Source organism: Lepidochelys kempii, chromosome 24 (genome assembly GCF_965140285.1).
Source record: "Lepidochelys kempii isolate rLepKem1 chromosome 24, rLepKem1.hap1, whole genome shotgun sequence".
Classification (NCBI taxonomy): domain Eukaryota; kingdom Metazoa; phylum Chordata; order Testudines; family Cheloniidae; genus Lepidochelys; species Lepidochelys kempii.
Window position 1 is genome coordinate 12,522,105 of NC_136403.1, and position 22,522 is coordinate 12,544,626.

The 22,522-nt window shown below is 60.5% G+C and overlaps 2 protein-coding genes and 1 long non-coding RNA gene across 9 annotated transcripts in view; all 3 read right to left on the minus strand.

Annotated features, from left to right (window-relative positions):
- Positions 1-787: 787 nt before the first annotated feature.
- Positions 788-3,181, minus strand: LOC140902684 (uncharacterized). Its single transcript, XR_012156104.1, has 2 exons — positions 2,059-3,181; positions 788-1,480 (listed from the first exon to the last, which is right to left on the minus strand). It is a non-coding gene; the product is annotated as an uncharacterized LOC140902684 (long non-coding RNA).
- A 1,609-nt stretch (positions 3,182-4,790) lies between these two features.
- Positions 4,791-12,749, minus strand: SCN1B (sodium voltage-gated channel beta subunit 1). Of its 2 annotated transcripts, XM_073323021.2 has the most exons (6): positions 11,621-12,748; positions 10,273-10,439; positions 9,094-9,334; positions 7,906-8,047; positions 6,792-6,901; positions 4,791-6,301 (listed from the first exon to the last, which is right to left on the minus strand). In XM_073323021.2, the coding sequence occupies exons 1-5, from the start codon at positions 11,661-11,663 to the stop codon at positions 6,835-6,837; spliced, it is 660 nt and encodes a 219-aa protein (XP_073179122.1). In that variant the 5' UTR covers positions 11,664-12,748; the 3' UTR covers positions 4,791-6,301; positions 6,792-6,834. The 2 variants fall into 2 exon arrangements, with proteins under 2 accessions (XP_073179122.1, XP_073179123.1); XM_073323022.2 differs by lacking the exon at positions 7,906-8,047 and having other exon boundaries at positions 11,621-12,749.
- A 3,919-nt stretch (positions 12,750-16,668) lies between these two features.
- Positions 16,669-22,522, minus strand: part of GRAMD1A (GRAM domain containing 1A) — a 32,578-nt gene continuing 26,724 nt past the window's right edge. For 4 of the 6 annotated variants that reach the window (XM_073322709.2, XM_073322705.1, XM_073322704.1 and 1 more), the window contains 5 exons: positions 21,008-21,193; positions 20,482-20,569; positions 18,656-18,763; positions 18,328-18,448; positions 16,669-17,794 (listed from right to left, as the gene is read on the minus strand). In XM_073322709.2, coding sequence (XP_073178810.1) covers positions 17,708-17,794; positions 18,328-18,448; positions 18,656-18,763; positions 20,482-20,569; positions 21,008-21,193 — 590 coding nt within the window. In that variant the 3' untranslated portion in view covers positions 16,669-17,707. The other 2 variants (XM_073322706.1, XM_073322707.2) reach the window with 2 other exon arrangements.

The following is a 22,522-nucleotide window of genomic DNA, read 5'->3' on the forward strand; positions in this document are numbered from 1 at the left end:
CCATAGATGGAACCCATATCCCTATCTTGGCACTGGAGCACCAAGCTGGCGAGTACATAAACCGCAAGGGGTACTTTTCAATAGTGCTGCAAGCACTGGTGGATCACAAGGGACGTTTCACCAACATCAACGTGGGATGGCCGGGAAAGGTACATAACGCTCGCATCTTCAGGAACTCTGGTCTGTTTCAAAAGCTGCAAGACGGGACTTTATTCCCAGACCAGAAAATAACCGTTGGGGACGTTGAAATGCCTATATGTATCCTTGGGGACCCAGCCTACCCCTTAATGCCATGGCTCATGAAGCCATACACAGGCAGCCTGGACAGTAGTCAGGAGCTGTTCAACTAGAGGCTGAGCAAGTGCAGAATGGTGGTAGAATGTGCATTGGGACGTTAAAAAGCGCGCTGGTGCAGTTTACTGACTCGGTTAGACCTCAGCGAAACCAATATTCCCACTGTTATTACTGCTTGCTGTGCGCTCCATAATATCTGTAAGAGTAAGGGGGAGACGTTTATGGCGTGGTGGGAGGTTGAGGCAAATTGCCTGGCTGCTGGTTTTGCATAGCTAGACACCAGGGTGGTTAGAAGAGCACAGGAGGGCGCGGTGCGCATCAGAGAAGCTTTGAAAACCAGTTTCATGACTGGACAGGCTATGGTGTGAAAGTTCTGTTTGTTTTTCCATGATGAAACCCACCGCCCCTTGGTTCACTCTACTTCCCTGTAAGCTAACCACCCTCCCCTCCTCCCTTCGATCACCACTTGCAGAGGCAATAAAGTCATTGTTGCTTCATATTCATGCATTCTTTATTCATTCATCACAGAAATAGAGGGATAACTACCAAGGTAGCCCAGGAAGGGTGGTGGAGGAGAGAAGCACCAGGAAGGGTGGTGGAGGAGGGAAGGACAAGGCCACACAGCACTTTAAAAGTTTAAAACTTTAAAACTTATTGAATGCCAGCCTTCTGTTGCTTGGGCAATCCTCTGGGGTGGAGTGGCCGGGTGGCCGGAGGCTCCCTCACCGCGTTCTTGGGCGTCTGGGCGAGGAGGCTATGGAACTTGGGGAGGAGGGTGGTTGGTTACACAGGGACTGTAGTGGCGGTCTGTGCTCCAGCTGCCTTTCCTGCAGCTCAGCCATATGCTGGAGCATATTGGTTTGATCCTCCAGCAGCCTCAGCATTGAATCCTGCCTCCTCTCATCATGCTGGCACCACATTTGAGCTTCAGCCCTCTCTTCAGCCCGCCACTTACTCTCTTCAGCTTGCCATTTACTCTCTTCAGCCTGCCACCTCTCCTCCTGGTCATATTGTGCTTTCCTGCACTCTGACATTGTCTGCCTCCACGCAGTCGTCTGTGCTATGTCAGTGTGGGAGGACACCATGAGCTCAGAGAACATTTCATCATGAGTGCGTTTTTTTCACCTTCTAATCTTCACTAGCCTCTGGGAAGGAGAAGATCCTGTGATCATTGAAACACATGCAGCTGGTGGATAAAAAAAAGAGGCAGTGGTATTTAGAAAGACACATTTTCTAGAACAATGGCTACACTCTTTCACGGTAAACCTTGCTGTTAACATTACATACACAGCACATGTGCTTTCATTCCAAGGTCGCATTTTGCCTCCCCCCACCACGTGGCTAGCCCCTCACCCCCACCCCCAGCTAACAGCGGGGAACATTTCTGTTCAGCCACATGCAAACAGCCCAGCAGGAACGGGCACCTCTGCATGTCCTCTTAAGAAAAGCACCCTATTTCAACCAGGTGACCATGAATGATATCACTCTCCTGAGGACAACACAGAGAGATAAAGAATGGATGTTGTTTGAATGCCAGCAAACATACACTGCAATGCTTTGTTCTACAATGATTCCCGAGTACATCCTACTGGCCTGGTGTGGTAAAGTGTCCTACCATGGTGGGTGGAATAAGGCTGCCCTCCCCAGAAACCTTTTGCAAAGGCTTTGGGAGTACATCCAGGAGAGCCGCAAATGACAGGGCAAATTAATCATTAAACAAGCTTGCTTTTACACCATGTATAGTATTTTAAAAGGTACACTCACCAGAGGTCCCTTCTCTGCCTGACGGGTCTGGGAGGCAGCCTTGGGTGGGTCCTGGGGGGACTGCCTCCAGGTCCAGGGTGAGAAACAGTTCCTGGCTGTCAGGAAAACCGGTTTCTCCGCTTGCTTGCTGTGAGCTATCTACAATTTCATCATCTTCCTCGTCCCCAAAACCTGCCTCTGTGTTGCCTCCATCTCCATTGAAGGAGTCAAACAACACGGCTGGGGTAGTGGTGGCTGAACCCCCTAAAATGGCATGCAGCTCATCATAGAAGCGGCATGTTTGGGGCTCTGACCTGGAGCGGCCGTTTGCCTCTCTGGTTTTCTGGTAGGCTTGCCTCAGCTCCTTAAGTTTCATGCGGCATTGCTTCAGGTCCCTGTTATGGCCTCTGTCCTTCATGCCCTGGGAGATTTTGACAAATGTTTTGGCATTTCGAAAACTGGAACAGAGTTCTGATAGCACGGATTCCTCTCCCCATACAGTGATCAGATCCCGTACCTCCCATTTGGTCCATGCTGGAGCTCTTTTGCAATTCTGGGACTCCATCATGGTCACCTCTGCTGATGAGCTCTGGCCAGCGTGGCAAGCTGCAGGTGACCATGCAAACAGGAAATTGAAATTCAAAAGTTCGTGGGCCTTTTCCTGTCTATCTAGCCAGTGCATCTGAGTTGAGAGTGCTGTCCCAGAGCGGTCACAATAGAGCACTCTGGGATAGCTCCCAGAGGCCAATACTGTCTAATTGCACCCACAGTACCCCAAATTCGACCCGGCAAGGCCGATTTAAGCACTAATCCACTTGTCAGAGGTGGATTAAGGAAATCGATTTTAAGAGCCCTTTAAGTTGAAAAAAAGGGCTTCATCGTGTGGACGGGTGCAGGTTTACATGGATTTAATGCTGCTAAATTCGACCTAAACTTCTAGTGTAGACCAGGGCTTAGGCTCAGAGAACTGCGGTTCCAGAAGGTGGAGGGGCTTAACCCCTGAGAGTGGACCCCCAAGAAGGGATGTCACAATGAAGGAGGTTCCCCCCCCAGGGACTGTATGGGGCCAAGAGTGGGCACAATCTGTGGGTCTGTGACAGACCATGCCCCACATCAGCTGCAACCTCTCTGCCCTCATGGCCTGCACTCCCCACGCCACCCCCTCCCATGCTGACAGGCTCCCTTCCAGCCCCCTTCCTTCATTTCCCCCATGCCACCCCCTTCTCCCCCTGTCAGCCTGAACTCCCCATGCTGTCCCCTCCTCTACTGCAAGTCTCCCTTCCTATCTCCCGGCCCCCTCCCCCGCAGCCTGCACTACTCACACCACCCCCTCCCCTGCTGCCAGGATCCCTCTCCCCATTCCAGCCTGCACTCCCCATGCCTCCCACTTCCCAAGATCCCCCTCTACCTAACCCCATATTTACCATCACCCCCCACCTCTATCACCCACATAGCCCCCTATCTGGTCCCTGACCCCCCGTGACACTACACCCCATACTCATCATAGTGATGATTATGGTGTGATTATTGCATAATTATGATGCATTTTGTACTAAATGGGTCATGTGAGGTGTCTTTGGAAAAGTTACAATTTGCCAAATATGATTATCCTATTTGTGGGCATGTATCATTTTTGTATCTGAAGTTATGAATATTGACTATGTACCTGTATTTCGTGCTTACTGTGGGTAACCCCCACAGCTAGCCTTTCAGGTACAACAATGAAGAAGCTAGACAGTGCTAATGGCTCACCAACAAAGCCAATGGACCATGGAAGAGTTTAGCCTTCCTGTGTGAACATTTCAGCCAGCCTATGAGTAATGGTTGCTATGACTCAACAAGGCATGTAAGGGCATGTGACCAGGCCACATGACATTGAACTCCATTTTGGTACCTGTATTTGTCCACAAACTGGACTGGGAACTGAGTTTGGAACACAGGGTTCCCGCTATAAGTTAAAGCTATACAAGGCAGGGAGTGACGTCATCTGGTGTCCTCACACAAGGACACTCCTGGCAACGCCTGGGAACAAAGACTGAATTGGGGGAAAATGCTGGTCCCAGGCTAAAGAGATTTTTAACCAGTATATGAAAACTCAATGAACTGCTTGTATCATCAGTAAGATGGAGAAATTACCACTTCAAATCTTATCCCTCTAGTATTTTAGGCTGTTTGTGGTTTTGTTTATTTACTAGGTAATCTGCTTTGATCTGTTTGCTGTCACTTAAAATCTATCTTTCTGTAGTTAATAAACATGTTTTATGTTCTTATCTTTACCAGCTTGTTTTAAATGAAGTGGGTGGGAAAATCTCATCTCTGTAAACAAAGGCTTTTGCATATCTTTCCCATATCAAGGGGAAAGCAAACTATATTAATGAGCTTGCATTGTACAGTGCAAGATGGTATAATACTGGGTTTATACTCCAGCGAGCGTGAAAGGCTGGGGAGATGGGAAATTGAATGTTGTCTTCTCTCTGTCCTTGAGTGGCTTAGGTAAAGCACTCAGGTAGCTCAGTTGGGTATGTGGCACCACCTGTTGTCATGCTGGGTGATAACACGGTCCTGGAGAGGCTGGCTGAATCTCTACAAAGCAGTGTGAGAGCAGCCTGCCCAGCTGGTGGGTTAGGGGGCACAGCAGCTCCCACAGCTCCCAGGCTGCACCGTGGGGGTTGACAACCCATTACACCCATACCCCACCTCTATCCCCCGCCCCATGTCCCCTCCACCCCAGGAATCACACTGTGAGTGCAGGATGAAATCCAGTCTCTTTATTCCATGAACAGCCCCTACGGCACCGTGACGGGCGGGTCCCCAGGACCTGTCCAAGGGTCGGAGGAGGAAGGGCCAGAAGCCACTCAGCTGTATTCCCTGAAGAGCCCAGAGTGGCTGGGTTGGGGTGATGGGTCCCCTGGGCCAGGGGGACTGAGAGGGACATGGCATTGGGGAGCGGGATGGCATGGGGGTGCTGGCTGGCACAGGGAATATGGCTTTGGAAAGATGGCATTGAAGGGGCTGGCTGGCATGGGAGATATGGCTGGATGGCATGGAAGGATATGGCACTGGGGGGATATTGCATGGGGGGCTGGATGGCAAAGGGGGCAGCTGGTATCTCAGGTGTCAGTGCATGGAGGGGAGGGGGAAGAGTCTGCAGCACCCCTTGGAAGGCTGAGGAGGGCACTTACTAGCAAACCCCTCAGATACCCTCTGTGGGGGCTGCTCCCCCAGATCTCAGCCCCGCCCCCCCACCCCCCAACAGGAGGAGCTATCTGAGTGCCATGGACCTGGAGGAGTCCTAACCTAGCCCTGCCCTGCCTGCCATACCTTGACCGTTGGGAGGGGATGGAGGGTGGGGGACCCAGGGGAGTCTGCTCTGGGAGTCCGCAAAGCAGCCCCCTAGGGCAATGGGGAACATCCCATTTGCAAATGGAAACACTGGCTCCTTCAGGGAACATGCCTGGGGTCCTGAAGGCAGCCATCTTGTATGCCTGTCTCAGCCTCTGGGTGGGGCCTCAGGACCCTTTGGCAGCCATCTTGGACATTTCTCCCATCCCTATGGTGCCTTGGGTGTGGCCAAATTGGAACCCATTGGACAGCCATGTTGGAGGCATCCCCCATCCTCTCATGTGGCTGGGACCATGGAATCGCAGGACGCAGGCATCCTGGACACTGCTTCGAGTCTGGCTGAGGCCTACGAACCCACTGGGCGGCCAGCTTGGAGGCCCTCACCCAAGTCCCTGAGAGGCTGATGCTTTGCGCTGGTAACCTGGGACCAGGCTGGAAGCTGTTTGGGGCTCTGATGCCCTTCCCTCCCCGTCCAGGATGTCCCACATCAGGCCCCTGCTCCTCAGACCCAGAACATGCTGGCAGTGAAGTCACCAAAACAACCTGAAGCGCGAGAAATGTGCAAACCAGAAAGCGCGAGTGCAGTGCCCAGAGGTGGGGGCAGAGGGGCTGGAGCAGGCCGAGGCCAAGCTTTGCATTGCGTGAGCAGCGGCCATGTTGCTTCCCCCATCATGCATTGTGGCGGGGGCAGCCTCGCTCACTGTGAGGCGAAGGGATGTATCTAAAAGAGCGAGGTGCCCACTGTCCGCCCCCCGTGGGTCTGGGAGAGCGAGCACTAGGATTCATAACAACATGCTTTGTTTGGGGCGGCACCAGGCGTGCAGGGTGTGTGGGGGAGCCAGTTGCGGGGCACTCTCTGGGGGGCACCCCATCTCGAATCGCTCCCCTCGTCCTTCATTCGTTCCTCACCGTCGCCTCAGGCCTGCAACAAACAATGTCACTCAAAACCAGGCCACCCTGACCACAGCCCCTGCAGCCAAAGGAGAACCTCGCTGCTGTTAGCGAGTGGGCTGTTATCCTCTCTGGGGTCCACCATGGGAGTGGGACGTGACACTGTTTTACAATAAATTGTAGTTGAGATAGGGAAAGGAGTGAGGCCTAGTGGTTAGACTGGGAGCCAGGACTCCTGGGTTCTCTCCTGGCTCTGGGAGAGGAGTGGGGTCTAGTGGTTAGAGCAGGGGAGGCTGGGTTCTCTCCTGGCTCTGGCCCACAAGGCAGGGGCACAAGGCACAGCGCTATGGTGGGTACAGGGAACTCTTGTGCCCCTACCAAGGTGGGGAGGGGCCATGGGGCTGGCAGAGGCAGTCGGTGCTGGGGGTGCAGCGAGGCAGAATCTGATAGGAGGATGCAGGGTAGCGCCAAATCCTGTGGGCCAGGCCAACCCCCCAGGGCTCCCGCCCGTCTGGGCTTACCCGGCTCACGAGGTCCCCCAGGCTCACGGACGGCCCCCAAGAGCTATTCTGCCACCTGCACCCCGGCACAGTTCTCCTTGCTCTCCGACGTGATGGCCAGGTACTCGGAGCTGTGGACAGATGGGGGTGAGGACAGCCTGCCATCCACTGCCGACCCCAGGGTTGCCAACTTTCTAACTGAACAAAACCGAACACCCTAGACCACCCTTCCCGAGGTCCTGCGCCCCACTCACTACATTCCCCCTCCCTCGGTGGCTCGCTCTCCCGCACCCTCACTCACGTTCACTGGGCTGGGGCAGGGGGTTAGGGTGCAGGAGGGGGCTGCGGGTTGCACCAGGGGGTGGGGTGCAGGGTAAGTGAGGGCTCCATTTGGGGGTGTGGGCTCTGGGGTGGGGCCAGGATTGAGGAGTTTGGGGTGTAGGGGGGGCTCCAGGATGGGAGGTGGGGCAGAGGGGTTCAGGGTATTGGAGGTGGCTCTGGGCTGGGGCAGGGGGATTAGGTGCAGGAGCAGGTGAGGGCTCCATCTGGGGGTGCAGACTCTGGGGTGGGGTCAGGGATGAGGGTGTTGGGGTGCGGGCTTACCTCCTGCGGCTCCCAGTCAGCGGCACAGCGGGGAGTCTAAGGCAGGCTTCCTGCCTGTCCTGGCTCCACGCCCCAGAAGTGGCCAGCAGGTCCAGTTTCCAGGTGGGAGAGGGTGGGGCAGGAGGCTCTGCGCGCTGCTCTCACCTGCAGGCACCGCCCCACAGCTCCCATTGGCCACAGTTCCTGGCCAATGGGAGTGCAGAGCCAGTGCTCGGGTCTGGGGCAGCGCGCTGAGTCCTCTGGCCCCTCCGCCTAAGAGCTGGAATTGCTGGCCACTTCCGGAATGCAGAGTGGAGCCAGGACAGGTAGGGACTAGCCTTCATTACTCCTGCAGCACTGGACTTTTAACGGCCCGGTCAGCAGTGCTGACCGGAGCCACCAGGGTCCCTTTTCAACCAGGTGTTCTGGTTGAAAACTGGACACCTGGTCACCCTACCACACCTGGCCTTCCCCAAGGCACCTTTCACCTGGGTCCTGACCCCCTTCCAGCCTCCACCTGCCCCTCTGAGCCCTCCCAGCTCTCTGCACTCACGCATTCTCCTGTGCAGCCGCCTCAGTGGCCGCCGCGATCTTCTTGTAGCAATAAATCATCTCAGCCACCAGCCAGATGGTGAGCACCACAATGAGCACATACATCATGATCTCCGACACAATGGACGCCATGTCCCGATTCGCTGCGGGGGAGGAGAGGGTGAGACCCCCCACTGTCCACAGCCTTCTCCTCTGCCCCAGCACTGCTCCTTGCTGGAAAAGCCAGCTCAGTACCCATCACCATGCAGGCCTGGCAGGCAGCCCTGTCTCAGCACCCCCTCCAGGAACCCGAGCTTTGTCGGCAATGGGACAGGTTCCCCCAGCTCCTGGGGGCTGCCCCAGACCGTCCCACCTCTGGCCGTCAGAAACTGGCTTCTCCCGACACTGCCATGGCCACCTGCCCAGTTCAACCCCAATGGGCCTTGTGCCACGGGGGCCTTTAGTGCCTTAGCTCTTCCCCGCCCTGTCCCCCTCCCCCGCTGAATTTATGGGGTGCACACGGAGCCTCCCAGCATGCATAGAAGGTAACCAACCCCAGCTCTTCCTGCCCCCTCTCGGGAGCCCAGCCTGATTGTCCTGCAGCCCCCTGCACCAGACCAGGTTGGACTGAAGTGGGGATGGGTGTACAGCCCCACTCCTCTGTGTGGCTCCGCCCCTGATGTGTACCTCCACCCCCCATGTGTGTGGCTCTACCCCCTTGTGCCCTCACTCCCCGTGGGTATGGCCCTCTCCCCATGTGATTCAACTCCCCCACAGTATGTGCCTCCACTCCTGAGTGCATGGTGCTACCCTCACACCTGGGCTGCCTTACTTTCAGGATGTGGGACCATGCCCCATGTGTGTAGCCCCACCCCAGTGAATAAGACCCCTCCCTCCATGTGGCCACAGCCCACACGTGTGGCCCTGCCCTGATGTCTCTGGCTTTGACCTCTGTAGGTAGCCCCACCCCTATGTGTGGACCTGACTCCATTACTGTGACTTCCCTGTACCTGTGGCTCTGCCCCATGTACGTGGCACTAGGGCGACCAGAGGTCCTGATTTTATAGAGACAGTCCCAATATTCAGTGCTTTGTCTTATACAGGAACCTCTTACCCCCCACTCTCTGGCCACCCTAGTGGCACCACCCTGTGTACATAGTTCCGCTCCTGCCCATGGCCCCACCCCCTGCCCGCGAACCCACCCACTCACCCTTGTCCACCACTGCGACGTGGATGGTCTTGTTGATGACGATGTTGTAAACGTAGCTGTTGAAGGTGAGGTTGCGGTCGACACGGCACAGGTACTCGCCCGCCTGCGCATAGGTCACGTTGGTCAGGAAGATGGACAGATCCTGCAGGTCTCGCGTGTTCTTGCTGCCGTTCCACACCACCAGATCCTGGAACCGCTCATCCACCACCTCCAGCAGCGCATCAGGGTCGTAGCGCAGGATCTGGGGGGGAAGGGAGTCAGAGGGACGGCCATGCAGTGCGGGGGACGCCTGTCCCAGATCACAGCCCCATGGAAGATGTCTGTCCTGGACCAGACTCCCATGAGGGATGACTGTCACGGACCAGACCCCCACAGGGGATGCCTGCCACAGACCACAGCCACGCAGGGGACACCTGCCCCTGACCATAGCCCCACAGGGAGCAGTGGTGATGTGCTGGGGACGGGACAGCAGCCTCAGCACTGTGGGTGAGGCTGGGGTTACCCCGCCGGGGGAGCTAGGAGAGTGGAAGCCAGGCTGAGACCCTCATGTCCGTGGGCAACTAGTGGGGACAGCCCCCTGGTGAGTGACACTCCCCCCCACAGCCCCACAGAGAGTGACCCCTCTAGCCCCACAGAGAGTGACCCCGCCCGGGCCCACAGCATCACAGAGAGTGACCCCCCCCCCCCATATTCAGTGAAGGGAGACATAAGGCAGTACGGATGTGGTATCTGTTTTTTCATAGGAGGTTCATCTCCTGGGAAGAGGATGGGGTATACTGGTTAGAGCCCGGGGGCTGGGAACCTGGTATCCTGGGTTCTATCCCCAGCCCTGGATGGGGAGTGAAGTCTAGGGGTTGCGGGGGGGGGGGGGGGGGGGGGGGGGGAGGGGGCGGAGAGTAGTGAGCACCCAGCAGAGAACGAACCTTGTCTGCCTTCACCCACCTCAGGGCAGCTGGTTAGTCACCAGGGGCCTGTCTGGAACAGGCCAGTGCTGAGATGCAGCCACCTCTGGGGTGGGGCCCAGCTGCCGTCTAACAAAACATGGGGTGAAGGAGGAGGCTGCGTGCAGGGGAAGCCCCAGGGAGGAGAACAGAAAGCCCTAGACAGAAACCTGATTCCCTCTCCCGTACCCTGTGCTTCCTCCAGTGCGGTCCAACCCCCCAGCCAGCCCTCACGCACCCTGGTGAAGGTCTCAGTGCCCTTCTCCTTGAAGTACCACTCCGTGTAGGCCTCGGCTTCAGTCTCGCTCCGCTTCTTGCAGGAAATGCAGAGGATCTTGAAGGTCATCCCGAAAACGGCCTCGGTGTGGGACTCCACCTCCACGCAGCCGGCCCAGCACAACGCCACTGAGGAGGGAGGGTGTGAAAGGGTCACACAGAGCCCCCTCCAGACCCCCAACACCACCCCTGAGCTCCAGCCCCAGTCCCCAATCTGCACCCCCAGAACCACCTCAGCACCCCCACATCTGCACCCCCATCATCCTCTGATTTACACCCCTTCCACCAGCACCCCCAGATCTGCACTTCAGTACTCCCAGAACCATCCCCAGCCCCCAGGCTCCCGCATATGCTCCCCCTTCCCCTCCCTTCCCTCCAATCAGCTCTCGAGGGCCTGCACGAGCCCTGCACCCTGGGGGAGCTGCAGGTCGCTCACCGGAGAAGTAGGGATCAAGGCAAGGGCCTGGGAAGGCCACTGTTGGCTGGACAGGATCACACCTGCTCTGTGGGTGTCTGTCTGTGTCTGTGCTGCCCCAGCATGCACCAGATTACCTTGGGGCAGTACTGGGTGGGGGGAGCCCAGGGCTGGGCTGACAGGGGACTGCGGGTCGGGAGTGAGGGGGCACCGGAGAGCTGGGTGGGGTGGAGTTCAGGGCTGGGCTGACAGGGGGCTGCAGGTCTGGAGTGAGGGGTGCTGGCAGAACAGAGGGTGTGGGGGGTGGAGCCCAGGGCTGGGCTAGCAGGGGGTTGCGGGTTGGGAGTGAGAGGCCCCAACAGAGCTGAGGACAGAGCTCAGGGCTGGGCTAGCAGGGGGTTGCGGGCTGGGACTGAGGGGTGCCGGCAGAGCTGGGGGGGCCCAGGGCTGAGCTATTCATTTTGTCACTGCAGTTGGATTCTGATACCTAAACTTTCCTAGGTGGTTCCTGCCCTGGTCGCTCGGTGTCACCCCAGAGCCTGTGAGGGATCAGCCCCTGCGAGGGCAGGTGGCCCCGTTTCTCTGAATCATGGCTCTGGGCACTCGATGTCCCCCTGTCTGTCTCTGTCTATCTGTCTCACGCCGCTATCTCAGAGTTCTCCATGCCTCAGGGCTAGTCCCACCCTGCCCTGGTCAGTGGCTACGTCCTGCTCCAGGCTTTCCCTGAGGGGAGGGAATCTGCCCCAGAATGGGATGGGGGGGGGGGAAGGACGGTGTGGAGAGGGCTCAGGGAGTCCCCACTGGGATAGGCCCTGCAGCCCCTCCCCCATGGCCCAGGAGCCCCCTCTCTGGGCAGCCCTCAGCCCCCAATCTTTTGCTCCAGGTGTGCACTCACCAAGGCTGAGGCAGAGCAGGAGTGATGGGCCCAGCAGGGCCATGGTGGGTCCCTGGGATCAGGGGCCCAGGCCAGCTGGGGCAGCTCCTCAGTGGGGCTGGTGCTGTGGGCCCCCTCTGCCCCTGCCCGCCGGCTCCGTGCTCAGCGGACAGATGATCCTTGACAGGAATCTTCCAGGAGGGTATTTATAGCTAAGGGCTCGGCGCCCTGCACTGCCCGGCCTGTGCCTTGGAATGTCCTGGCTGGATGCTCCCAGCTGGTCCTGGCCGGCCCGTTCCCCAAGGCAGAGGCTAGCACAGCCTGGCTGCCCCCGCTGCCATGCGACACCCCAGATGGGCCCAGGGCCCAGCACTGCTGGGAAAGGGGCACCCCACAGCCCGGGGCAGACAACAGGGCTGGCCGGAGGAGCCATAAACAGGGAAGCACAGGGAGCTGTCAGCAGGCCTGCGTCCCTTGCCCTCCACAGCGACCCCGTCCAGACGCAGCTCCCCTGGTCCACAGAGCAGAGTCCACAGCTCAGCTGCTGCCACCTGGATCCTGGCAGCCCATGAAATGACTCAGGTTCACGAGGGATGCACTTGCTCTGCCTGGGACTGGTGCTGTCAGGACTGGGTGCCTGGAGTCCTGGTGGGGGGGGGTCACTGCGGTCCCAGCTCGGTCCGGTCCAGCCGCTGTCTCAGTGTCACTGCAGAGCTGCAAACTGGCCACTCAGCAAATCCCTGGGTGGTGCCCACACCCAGCCAACAGCCCTGACCCAGCTCCAACGGTGATCAGGGCATGGTGCCCTGCCGGAATCACGCCCACTTTGGGGATGCCCAGGGCGACCTCGACACTGCCCACTAGGCTGGAATAGGGAGGTAGTGATGAAGCCTGTGTCCAGTAGGGATGATGCAATGGAGCCAGTGCCCACTTTGGAGGGGGCGATGAAGCCGGCGCCCAGTCAGGCCGGGAGGGGGCGATGCAGCCGGGGCCCGGTGCGGAAGGCGCGCGGGGGACCCTGCAGCTCAGCCCCTGTCCGGTGCACTGCAGGGGAGCCGGCTGCGGCGAGCAGCTGCGAAGGAATGGAAGCGCCAAGCGCAGAGGGCGGGTGTGGATTGATGCATTGCAGCATGCGCCGGCGGCAGGCCGGGAAGCGCGGGGCTGGGGGCGGGACGCAGCGGCCGGTCCCCGCCCACCCGGGACACACGTGGGGACGGGACCGACAGCACTGGGGGCAGCGGCCACATCCAGGGGACGGAGGAGAGAGTCATGAGGACGGATCCAAAGACCCAGCTCTGCTGGTGCCCCTCAATCCCAACCCGCAGCCCCCTGCTAGCCCAGCCCCCCCAACTCTGCCTGTGCCCCTCATTCCTGACCTGCAGCCCCCTGCTAGCCTAGGCTAGTCCAGCCCTGGGCTCCCCACCCCCGCAGGTCTGGCAGTGCCCCTCACTCCTGACTCGAAACTCACTGCTCGCCCAGCCCTGGGCTCCCCACCCCCGCAGGTCTGGCAGTGCCCCTCACTCCTGACTCAAAACTCACTGCTCACCCAGCCCTGGGCTCCCCAACACCCAAGCTCTGCTAGTGCCCCTGACTCCCAACCTGCAGCCCCTGGCTAGCTCAGCCCTGGGCTCTTGCCAACTCGGCCGGTGCCCTTTACTCCTGATCCGCAGCCCCCTGCTAGCGAGCCCAGGGCTTCCCCCAGCTCTGCCGGTGTCCCTCGCTCCTGACCCACAGCCCCCTGCTAGCCCAGCCCTGGGCTCCCTACCCCTCAGCTTTGCCAGTGTCCCTCACTGCCAATCCAGAACCCCTGCTAGCCCAGCCCTGGGCTCCCCTGTGGATGGCCACTTTGCTCTGTGGAGTGGGTGAGTCAGAGTAGGTGGAGGCTGCTTTGGTGCTGGTGCTGCCTGGGCTCCCCCCACCTTTCCCTTCCTCAGTGCACCTGCCTTCATTTGTAGAGCTAACGTCAGGTGTGCAGGGATCCAACTACTCCCGTTTCTCCCTCCCTGTCCGCCTGCCCGGAGGGGCCGGCTCCCTGTGCACTCAGCTCCCTCCCGCCTCCCAAGTGTAGCAGTGCCTCAGGGGTATGGGACATGGGGCCTCTCCCTTCTAGATGGCGCTATCCCTTGTCCGGCCCAGGGCAGAGGGTTGACTGAGCAGGGGCTGGAGGGAACACCCCATAAGGGATGGAAGGAGGGCTATGTCTACGCTGGCAAGTGAAAAACAAAACTTTTGTCATTCAGAGGTGTTAACCCCCCCCCCACACACACACACACACACACACACACAAAAGACAAAAGTTTTGCCCACAAAGTTTTATGTTGGCAGGAGAGCTGACAAACAGCGGCTACACTGTGTGACTTTTAGGTGCACAGCTGGGTCGCTAAAAGCAAGGTCTCAAGTGGGGCGAGGCCTCATCTGCAGTACTGGGTCTGGTTTTGGTCACCAATGTATAGAAAGGGTGTAGAGAAACTGGAAATGATCCAGAGGTGAGTGACAAAGATGAGCAGAGGGAGGGAATGCAGGCCATCTGACCACAGGCTGAAAGAATGGGTAGGTTTAGTTTGGAAAAGAGGAGATTAACGGGGGACATGATAGCGATCTTCAGATATTTGAAAGGCTGCCATTAAAAAGATGGAGAAAAGTTGCTCTCTCTTGCCACGGAGGGCAGGACAAGAGGCAGCGGGTTCAAACTACAGCAGAGCAATTTAGATTAAATCTCAGGAGAAACTTCCTAACGGTAAGAACAGAAGGACAATGGAGCAGACGCGTAGAGAGGTTGTGGAAGCTCCTTCACTGGAGGTTTTCAAAAGGAGGCTGGAGCCATCTGTCTGCGATGGTTTAGCCCAACAAATCCTGCACCTTGGCGTGGGTTGGACCAGACCCCTGTGGTCCCTTCAAACCTGATGGCTCTGGAATTCTAAGGGCACCGCTCGTCTCTGCCCAGCTGCCTCTGGGCTCAGGGAGTGACAGCCGCAGCTGTGGGCTGAGGCTGGGTGTGTGAAGCAGGCTCAGCACACCTCACTCGGCCCCTCACAGGGGCTCCGTGGGGCTGCAACCCAGCAGTGGGGCTGGGAGACAAGTCTGGAGTATGGGGGAAGAGCCCTGTCACAGAAGAATCTGGGTCATTGTCACCACTGCCCCAACACTTCACCATACTGCCCCTAAGCACTGCCCCATACTACCCCCAACACTGCACTGCCCCGCCCCATACTACCCCCAACACTGCACTGCCCTGCCCCATACTACCCCCAACACTGCCCTGCTCCGCCCCATACTACCCCCAACACTGCACTGCCCTGCCCCATACTGCCCCCAACACTGCACTGTCCCGCCCCATACTACCCCCAACACTGCCCCGCCCCATACTGCCCCAACACTGCACTGCCCTGCCCCATACTGCCCCCAACACTGCACTGCCCTGCCCCATACTACCCCCAGCACTACCCCTGCACTCAGCCCTGTACAATATTTCCCCAGCACCCTGAGGATCATGCTGTGCTGCCCCCTGCAGGTGCCGCCTGGCCAACGCAGCACACTCTCGACAGCTGAAGGCAGCCTTGGCCAAGGAAGTGCCGGTTACAGAAGCAGATGGGTGGGATTCCAGCTGCAGGCTCCAGCCATCTCGAGCCACGAGGAGGGGGGTAGCCCAGAGCTGGGCTAGCAGGAGGCTGTGGGTCAGCAGCAAAGGGCACCGCAGGGTTGGGTGGGGAGCCCAGGGCTGGGCGAGCAGTGGGCTGTGAGTCAGAAGTGAAGGGCCCAGGCAGATCTTCTGGGGGTAGCCCAGGGCTGTGGGTCAGGAGTGAGGGGCCCTGGCAGATCTTGGGGGGTAGTCCAAGGCTGGGAGAGCAGGGGTGTGGGTCAGGAGTGAGGGGCACCAGTGGGGCTGGGTGTGGAGCCCAGGGCTGGGTGAGCAGTGGGCTATTAGTCAGGAGTGAGGGGCCTCAGCAGATCTTGGGTGAGGGGAGTCCAGGGCTGGACTAGCAGGAGGCTGTGGGACAGGAGTGAAGGGCATTGCAGGGCTGGGTGGGGAGCTCAGGGCTGGGTTGGCAGGGGGCTGCGGGTTGGGAGTGAGGTGGCATCACAGGGCTGGGTTGTCAGGGGGATACGAGTCAGGAGTGTGGGGCACTAGTAGGGCTGTGGGTCAGGATTGTGCCTATGGCCAATGTCTAAGGACTGCAAAGGGGTCTCTGCTTGCAGCTGGGTCACGCCAGGTGATGTGTCCTTGGGTGGGCTGCAGAAAGCTGCTGGGCCCATCTCTGTCCCCAGGGAGGGGGCCTGGCAGGGCAGAGCAGTGAGATGTGGTCAGTGGGGCCAGGCAGCAGCAGAGCAGGGGGGCGAGGTAGGTGTACATTGGCCTGGGAAGGATCCTGAGCAGTATTGGAGCTGAGCTCCACTGCAGAGGGGAATGGGACAGGACATGGGGACAGTAATTGGCTCATCCGCACGCGCCCCTCCTGGCAGCTGGGGTGGAAACACTGCCTAGGGGGCAGTGGGGGGGTGGAGCTGGGCAGAGCAGGGCATGAATGCAGGGTCAGAAAAACTGGCTGGGGGGCGGATGGGAGCACTGATTGGGGGGGGAGTATGGGGAGCGCTGGCTGGGGGGGCCCTGGGCAGAGCGGGGATGCAGGGGGTAGATAGGGGCGGAAGAAGTGGCTGTGGAGCAGGGGGGAGCGCTGGCTGCGGGGCACTGGGTGGAGTGGAGTGGGGATGCAGGGGGTTGATGGGACAGGGGCAGTAGTACTGCTGGGGAAGAGCTGGCTGGGGGGCAGCAGGGGGAGGGGCAGGAGCACTACCTGGGGGGCAGTGGGGGGAGGGATGGGAGCCTTGGCAGGTTCTGGCTGTGGGGGGTCACTGGAAAGAGTGGGGCAGGGATGTGGGGGGGTGATGGGGGCAGTGGCAGGAGTGCTGGCTGGGGGCCAGCAGGAGGAGGGGGAGGAGCGCTACCTGGGGGGCATTGGGGGGAGGGATGGGAGCAGGCTCTGGCTGTGGGGAGGCGCTGGGCAGAGTTGGACAGGGATGCTGAGGGGGCCTCTTTCCCTTGTGGTCCCCTCATCCCCAGACACAGAGACTTGTTTTGGGTGGCACTGTCCCAGCCACTCTCTTTAATCAGCTAATAAATAGTGGGGTGGGGCCAGAGCCCCATAACACTGAGGATAGGAGGGAGCAGACAGCGTGCAGGCTGGTGGGGGTGCTCACACACACACACAGCCCCTTCCCCCCCAACAACGGCGAAAGGCAAGAGGCCCAGGCCGGGAGACAACAACCCAATGCCTGGTGGGCACCGAGCCCTCCAGGAATCAAGTGTTTGGGAAGGGGGCAGAGACATGGGCACTGCCCCCTGCAGCGCACGGAGCCTGCCCCAAAAGTGCCCCTTCTCCAGCACAGAGAGGACCCAGGAGTCCTGGCTCCAAGGTAAGGGGATGGGGGAACGGCCCTGGCCACTCCTCACAGTAACTCCATGCAGCTAGACCACCTAGAAAGTCAATTCCCAGCCCAGACTGGATGGGTTCTCCCCAGGTCACAACAGGCTCCCAGCCAGCAGACATGGGGGGCTGGACCCAGCTGGCAGCCACAGTCCAGCCACTGTTGTCCTGGGCTGCAGCCAGCGGGCGGATCACGGGGGGCAGAGTCGGCCCCCAGCAGATCCTCCATGTGTCCCACGGTGCAGCCTCCACCTAGCTGTCCCCACAGAGACCTGCTCCGCCAGGGGGTGGCAGGAGAGTGGAGCAGCCCAAGCCAGGGCCGACGCCAGCCAATGGCTGGGTGCTGCTGACGCAGCAGGAGAAGCTGACCCTAGGAGGCGTCCATCAGCCAAGGATGGGGCAACACTGAGCTGGCTGACGAGGGGCGTCCGGGTGGCGCTGACCTGGCCGAGGGAGCCGGCCGATGAGGGGCGTCCGGGCGGTGCTGAGCCGGCCAAGGGAGCTGGCCGATGAGGGGCGTCCGGGTGGCGCTGACCTGGCCGAGGGAGCCAGCCGACGAGGGGCGGCCGGACAGAGCTGAGCCGGCCAAGGGAGCTGGCCGACGAGGGGCGTCTGGGCAGCGCTGACCCGGCCGCACTCTCAGATCCAGGTCAGTCTCCCATGGCCCCTGGTGGCCAGCGCAGCCTCAGGAGACAGCATCAGCCTGGCCCGGCTCCGGGGGTGGCTCTGCCATCGCGATGCCCTGGTGCAGCTTCTCCAGGGAGACCTTCATCTGGGGGGCAGCGGGGGGAGGAGGTACCAGTTATTCCTGAATGGCTGACAGTCCATGAAGAGGGCTTCAGCCTTGTAGTCCTGGCTCCCAGCCCACCCCTCCCCCCATCTAGACTGCACTCCCATCAGAGCAGGGAGAGAATCCAGGAGTCCTGGTGCCCAGATCCCCACATACACTAACCCCACTCCCCTCCCAGAGCTGAGGAGAGAACCCATGAGTCCTGGTGCCCAGCACCTCTGCTCTAACCAGTAGATGACACTTTCCCCAGTGCCTCCTCTTTCCTCGGGCTCCCGGATCACCAGCTAGGCTGGGTCCTGCTGCCAGGCAGGCGGCGCCCCAAGCAGCTCTGGGTGCAGGGATCTGGGGCTGGGTGACTGTGCATTAGTGCTGCTGGCCCCAGGGCTGCAGAGCAGGCAGGGGGAGCCAGGCCCAGGGGAGATCCAGGCCAGGGGGCCGCGCAAGCAGAGCTGCAAGCCCCCACTGGGCAGGGACCTAAAGAGCACAGTGAGCCCGGCCCGGCACTGCAGCATCACCTCGTCCAGCAGCTCCACAGAGGCCTCCAGGATCTGCCTCCACTTCCGCACCTCGGCGCCATGGAAACGGCGCTGCAGCTCCAGGACCTCGGCCCACTCGCCTGCTGTCTGGGGCAGCTTCCTGGGGGGGCAGGGGGTCATGGCCAGCTGAGGTGGGGGTCAAGGCCCCCAACGCCAGCTGCTGGGACCCCTCCCCTGGCACCTCAGCCCTGCTCCAAGAATACCCAACCCCCCTCACCTCTTGTGCTCCCCTCACTACCCCTCCCCCACTGCCAGAAATCTCCCCATTCTTCCACCCACCCACCCTGCCCCTGCTGGGATCACTCACCCTCGGGCCAGTGCGGGGGCCTGCCAGGCCTGGAAGGCGCGGGCTGTGTGCTCCAGCGCCCACAGCCGGTATAACAGCATCACATTGAGAACCACCAGGATCAGCAGGCTGGGGGGAGAGGGAGAGTGAGGGGCGGACAAAGCCCCGCCCCAGGCCGGATGCTGGTAAGGGTCACCCAGTGTCCCTAGGACACAGCCCTGTGTTACATGGAGCAGAACCCAGGGATCCTGGCTCCCAGCCTCCCTGCTCAAACTACTACACCCCACTCCCTTCCAGAGCTGGGGAGAGAACCCAGGAGTCCTGGCCCCCCTGCTCTAAACCACTAGACCCCTCTCCCTTCCAGAGCTGGGGAGAGAACCCAGGAGTCCTGGCCCCCCTGCTCTAAACCACTAGACCCCTCTCCCTCTCAGAGCTGGGGAGAGAACCCAGGAGTCCTGGCCCCCCTGCTCTAAACCACTAGACCCCTCTCCCTCTCAGAGCTGGGGAGAGAACCCAGGAGTCCTGGCCCCCCTGCTCTAAACCACTAGACCCCTCTCCCTTCCAGAGCTGGGGAGAGAACCCAGGAGTCCTGGCCCCCCTGCTCTAAACCACTAGACCCCTCTCCCTCTCAGAGCTGGGGAGAGAACCCAGGAGTCCTGGCCCCCCTGCTCTAAACCACTAGACCCCTCTCCCTCTCAGAGCTGGGGAGAGAACCCAGGAGTCCTGTCCCCCCTGCTCTAAACCACTAGACCCCTCTCCCTCTCAGAGCTGGGGAGAGAACCCAGGAGTCCTGGCCCCCCTGCTCTAAACCACTAGACCCCTCTCCCTTCCAGAGCTGGGGAGAGAACCCAGGAGTCCTGGCCCCCCTGCTCTAAACCACTAGACCCCTCTCCCTCTCAGAGCTGGGGAGAGAACCCAGGAGTCCTGTCCCTGCGCCACAGGTACATGTGTGGCTGTCTCAGACCCCATCTCCCTGCCCAGAACACACTCAAGGCAGGCTGTCAGATTTGCATACTGCACTCTGATTGGTGGGGCCCGGAGCCGAGACCTGCTATTACCCATCATGTCCGTGGTATGCTGGCCAATCAGAGCGCAGTATGCAAATCATGCCACCTCAGTCAGCGCTCCAAAGCTCAGAACACTAGGGGCAGGGCAGGGGTGGTGCTGGGGGCAGGCGGGGCAGAGCCAGTGGTCCATGGGGGGGGGGTGTCTGGGGGCACAAGGGGGTGGGGTCAGGGGGTCCATGGCAGCCTGGGGGCGGAGGGGGGGGTCACACCATACCTCACACAGATCCTGTGAGGCAGCAGAGACAGAAGGAAGGAAAGAGACACGTGAAGCCTCACCCCAGAGAATCACCCCATAGCTCCCTCCATGTGTAGCCTCCCTCTCCCAACACACAGCTCCTCCCACCAATAGCCCCTGCCTGGCTACGCACAGAGCAGCTCACAGCCCAGTCCAGTCCAACTCCCACATCCCAACTCGGGAAAGGGTCTGTGGCTCTGCCCCCAGGGGGTGCCCCTGCTCTGCTCCCCAGACCATACCCCTTCACATCACCCCCAGAGCCCAGCCTGAGCCCAGCTGTGTGTCCCAAATCCTGGACCCTCCACCCCCCCCAGAGCTCCACCCCTGCATTACTCCCCTCAGAGCCCTGCCCTGCCCCACCCTGCCCCCCACATCAACCCTCCCCACAGAGCCCTGCCCCGCCTCCCGCATTATGACCCCTAGAGCCCTGCCTGGCCCCCTACATCACTCCTCCAAAGAGCCCCAGTCCCCTTTAGTAACATCCCCCCATAGCTCAACCGCCCACCCCTCCACCTCCCCATAGCCCAGCCCCACAGGCCCCTTACACCAGGCTGACGATGAGGATGAGGGTGGACACGGTAGGGCCCCGGCTTCGCTCCACCAGCTGCTGGGACAGCCGGGTTGCCAGGCTGCCTGCGGGAAGAAGGGGCAGGTTAGGTGGAGGCCGAGCCAGCCCCATGTGCCCATGAGTTGCTCCCCATAGGGGACTGCAACAGCCCATCTCCCATCCTCTGGCGGGGAGGAATAGCTGCCCTCACACGCTCCCTCATGGGGGATCGTCACGGACAAGGCATGTTCCCCCTTACCGGGGGGGGCGGTGATGGGGGTGCGTTCCCCTTTACCTGGGAGTGGGGGGACAGGGATGGGGGTGCATTTGGGTGGGCGGGTTCCCTTTGTGCTGGAGATGGGGCTGGGACGGGTTCTGGGGGGCAGATTACAGGAGGCGGCATATTTCCTTTGGATGGGGGGTGGGTTGTGGGTAGAGAGTTGGGGGCAGGTTCCCCTTTACCCGAGGGGGGGGGAACAGGTTCCTTCTGGACATGGGCAGGGATTGGGTGGGGTTTTCCTTACTGGAGGGGTGCAGGGGGCGGGGCCCCATATCTCTGGGGGGCAGCGTGGCCAGGGTAGGCTCAGCATGGGGGGCCCTCCAGCTCAGCGTGCGCTTCCTGCGGTGCAGCCCAGCCAGCAGCCCCCGCGGCTCCGTCCCACGGCCACTCTCCTCCAGCAGCGTCTTCTCCGCCCGTGCCAGTGCCAGCCCTGCAACACCAAAAGGAGTGAGACGCCCACGCCAGCCCCACCACACCGGGGGGGAGACGCCGATGCCCGTTATGCCCTGCCATGCCAGGGTGGGTGAGACACCCACACCAGCCCCACCACACCGGGGGGGAGACGCCGATGCCCGTTATGCCCTGCCATGCTATGCCCTGCCAGGGTGGGTGAGACGCCCACGCCAGCCCCACCACACCGGGGGGGAGACGCCGACGCCCGTTATGCCCTGCCATGCTATGCCCTGCCCTGCCAGGGTGGGTGAGATGCCCACGCCAGCCCCACCACACCGGGGGGGAGATGCCGACGCCCGTTATGCCCTGCCATGCTATGCCCTGCCCGGGTGGGTGAGATGCCCACGCCAGCCCCACCACACCGGGGGGGAGATGCTGATGCCCGTTATGCCCTGCCATGCTATGCCCTGCCATGCCAGGGTGGGTGAGATGCCCACGCCAGCCCCACCACACCGGGGGCTGAGATGCCCACGCCCGCTACACCAACCCCACCATGCCAGGGGGGTGAGATGCCTGCGCCAGCCCCACCATGCTGGGGGGTGACGCCCGCTACTCCAGCCCTGCAATGCCAGGGGGGGTGAGACACCCACGCCATCCCCACCATGCTAGGGGGTGATGCCCATGTCCGCTACGCCAGCCCCACCATGCCAGCCCCGCCATGCCAGGGGGGTGAGATGCCCGCGGGGGAAGGGCACACACACCCCATAAGGCCCAGGGGGAGGGAGTCACGTGGAGCCCAGGGTCTGTCCCAACTGTGTCCCTCCAGCTGCCCAGCTGTGTCACCCCCACCCAACAATGGATTTATTGGGAAACCCCCTCTGACTGGTGGCCTGCCCCACCCAAACCCCTTCACATCACCTCCCCAGCCCCCTCGTTTTGCCTGCCCCCCTCCTGCAACCACACATGGGATATGACACAGTGGGAATTTTCTTAGTATTTTGTATGAGTTCTGGGTGTGCCTCAGTTTCCACAGTGTGCTGCATGTTTACCTAGCTGGAGGGAAAGGGAGTTTAATTTTGCAAAGACCCAGAGAACTAGGTGGGACTGTTGTATGGCTGCCTGGACCCAGAAGATGGCTGGACATTTTATAACTCAGCAACTGATGACCCGGGGGCTAGGACAAGGGAGAACAAAGCTGAGGTGGAGACCAGGTGACCCTCTTTGCCCTGAAGGGGAACAAAGGATGGAGGAGGGGCAACTGGGCATGACCGAGGGTTGGCTGCTGGAAGTGGGTCTCAGCCTCCTGTCAGGGTCCCGGGTGGAGAGCAGGGCTTGGAGCTCTGGGTCTGACCAAGATGGACGTGGC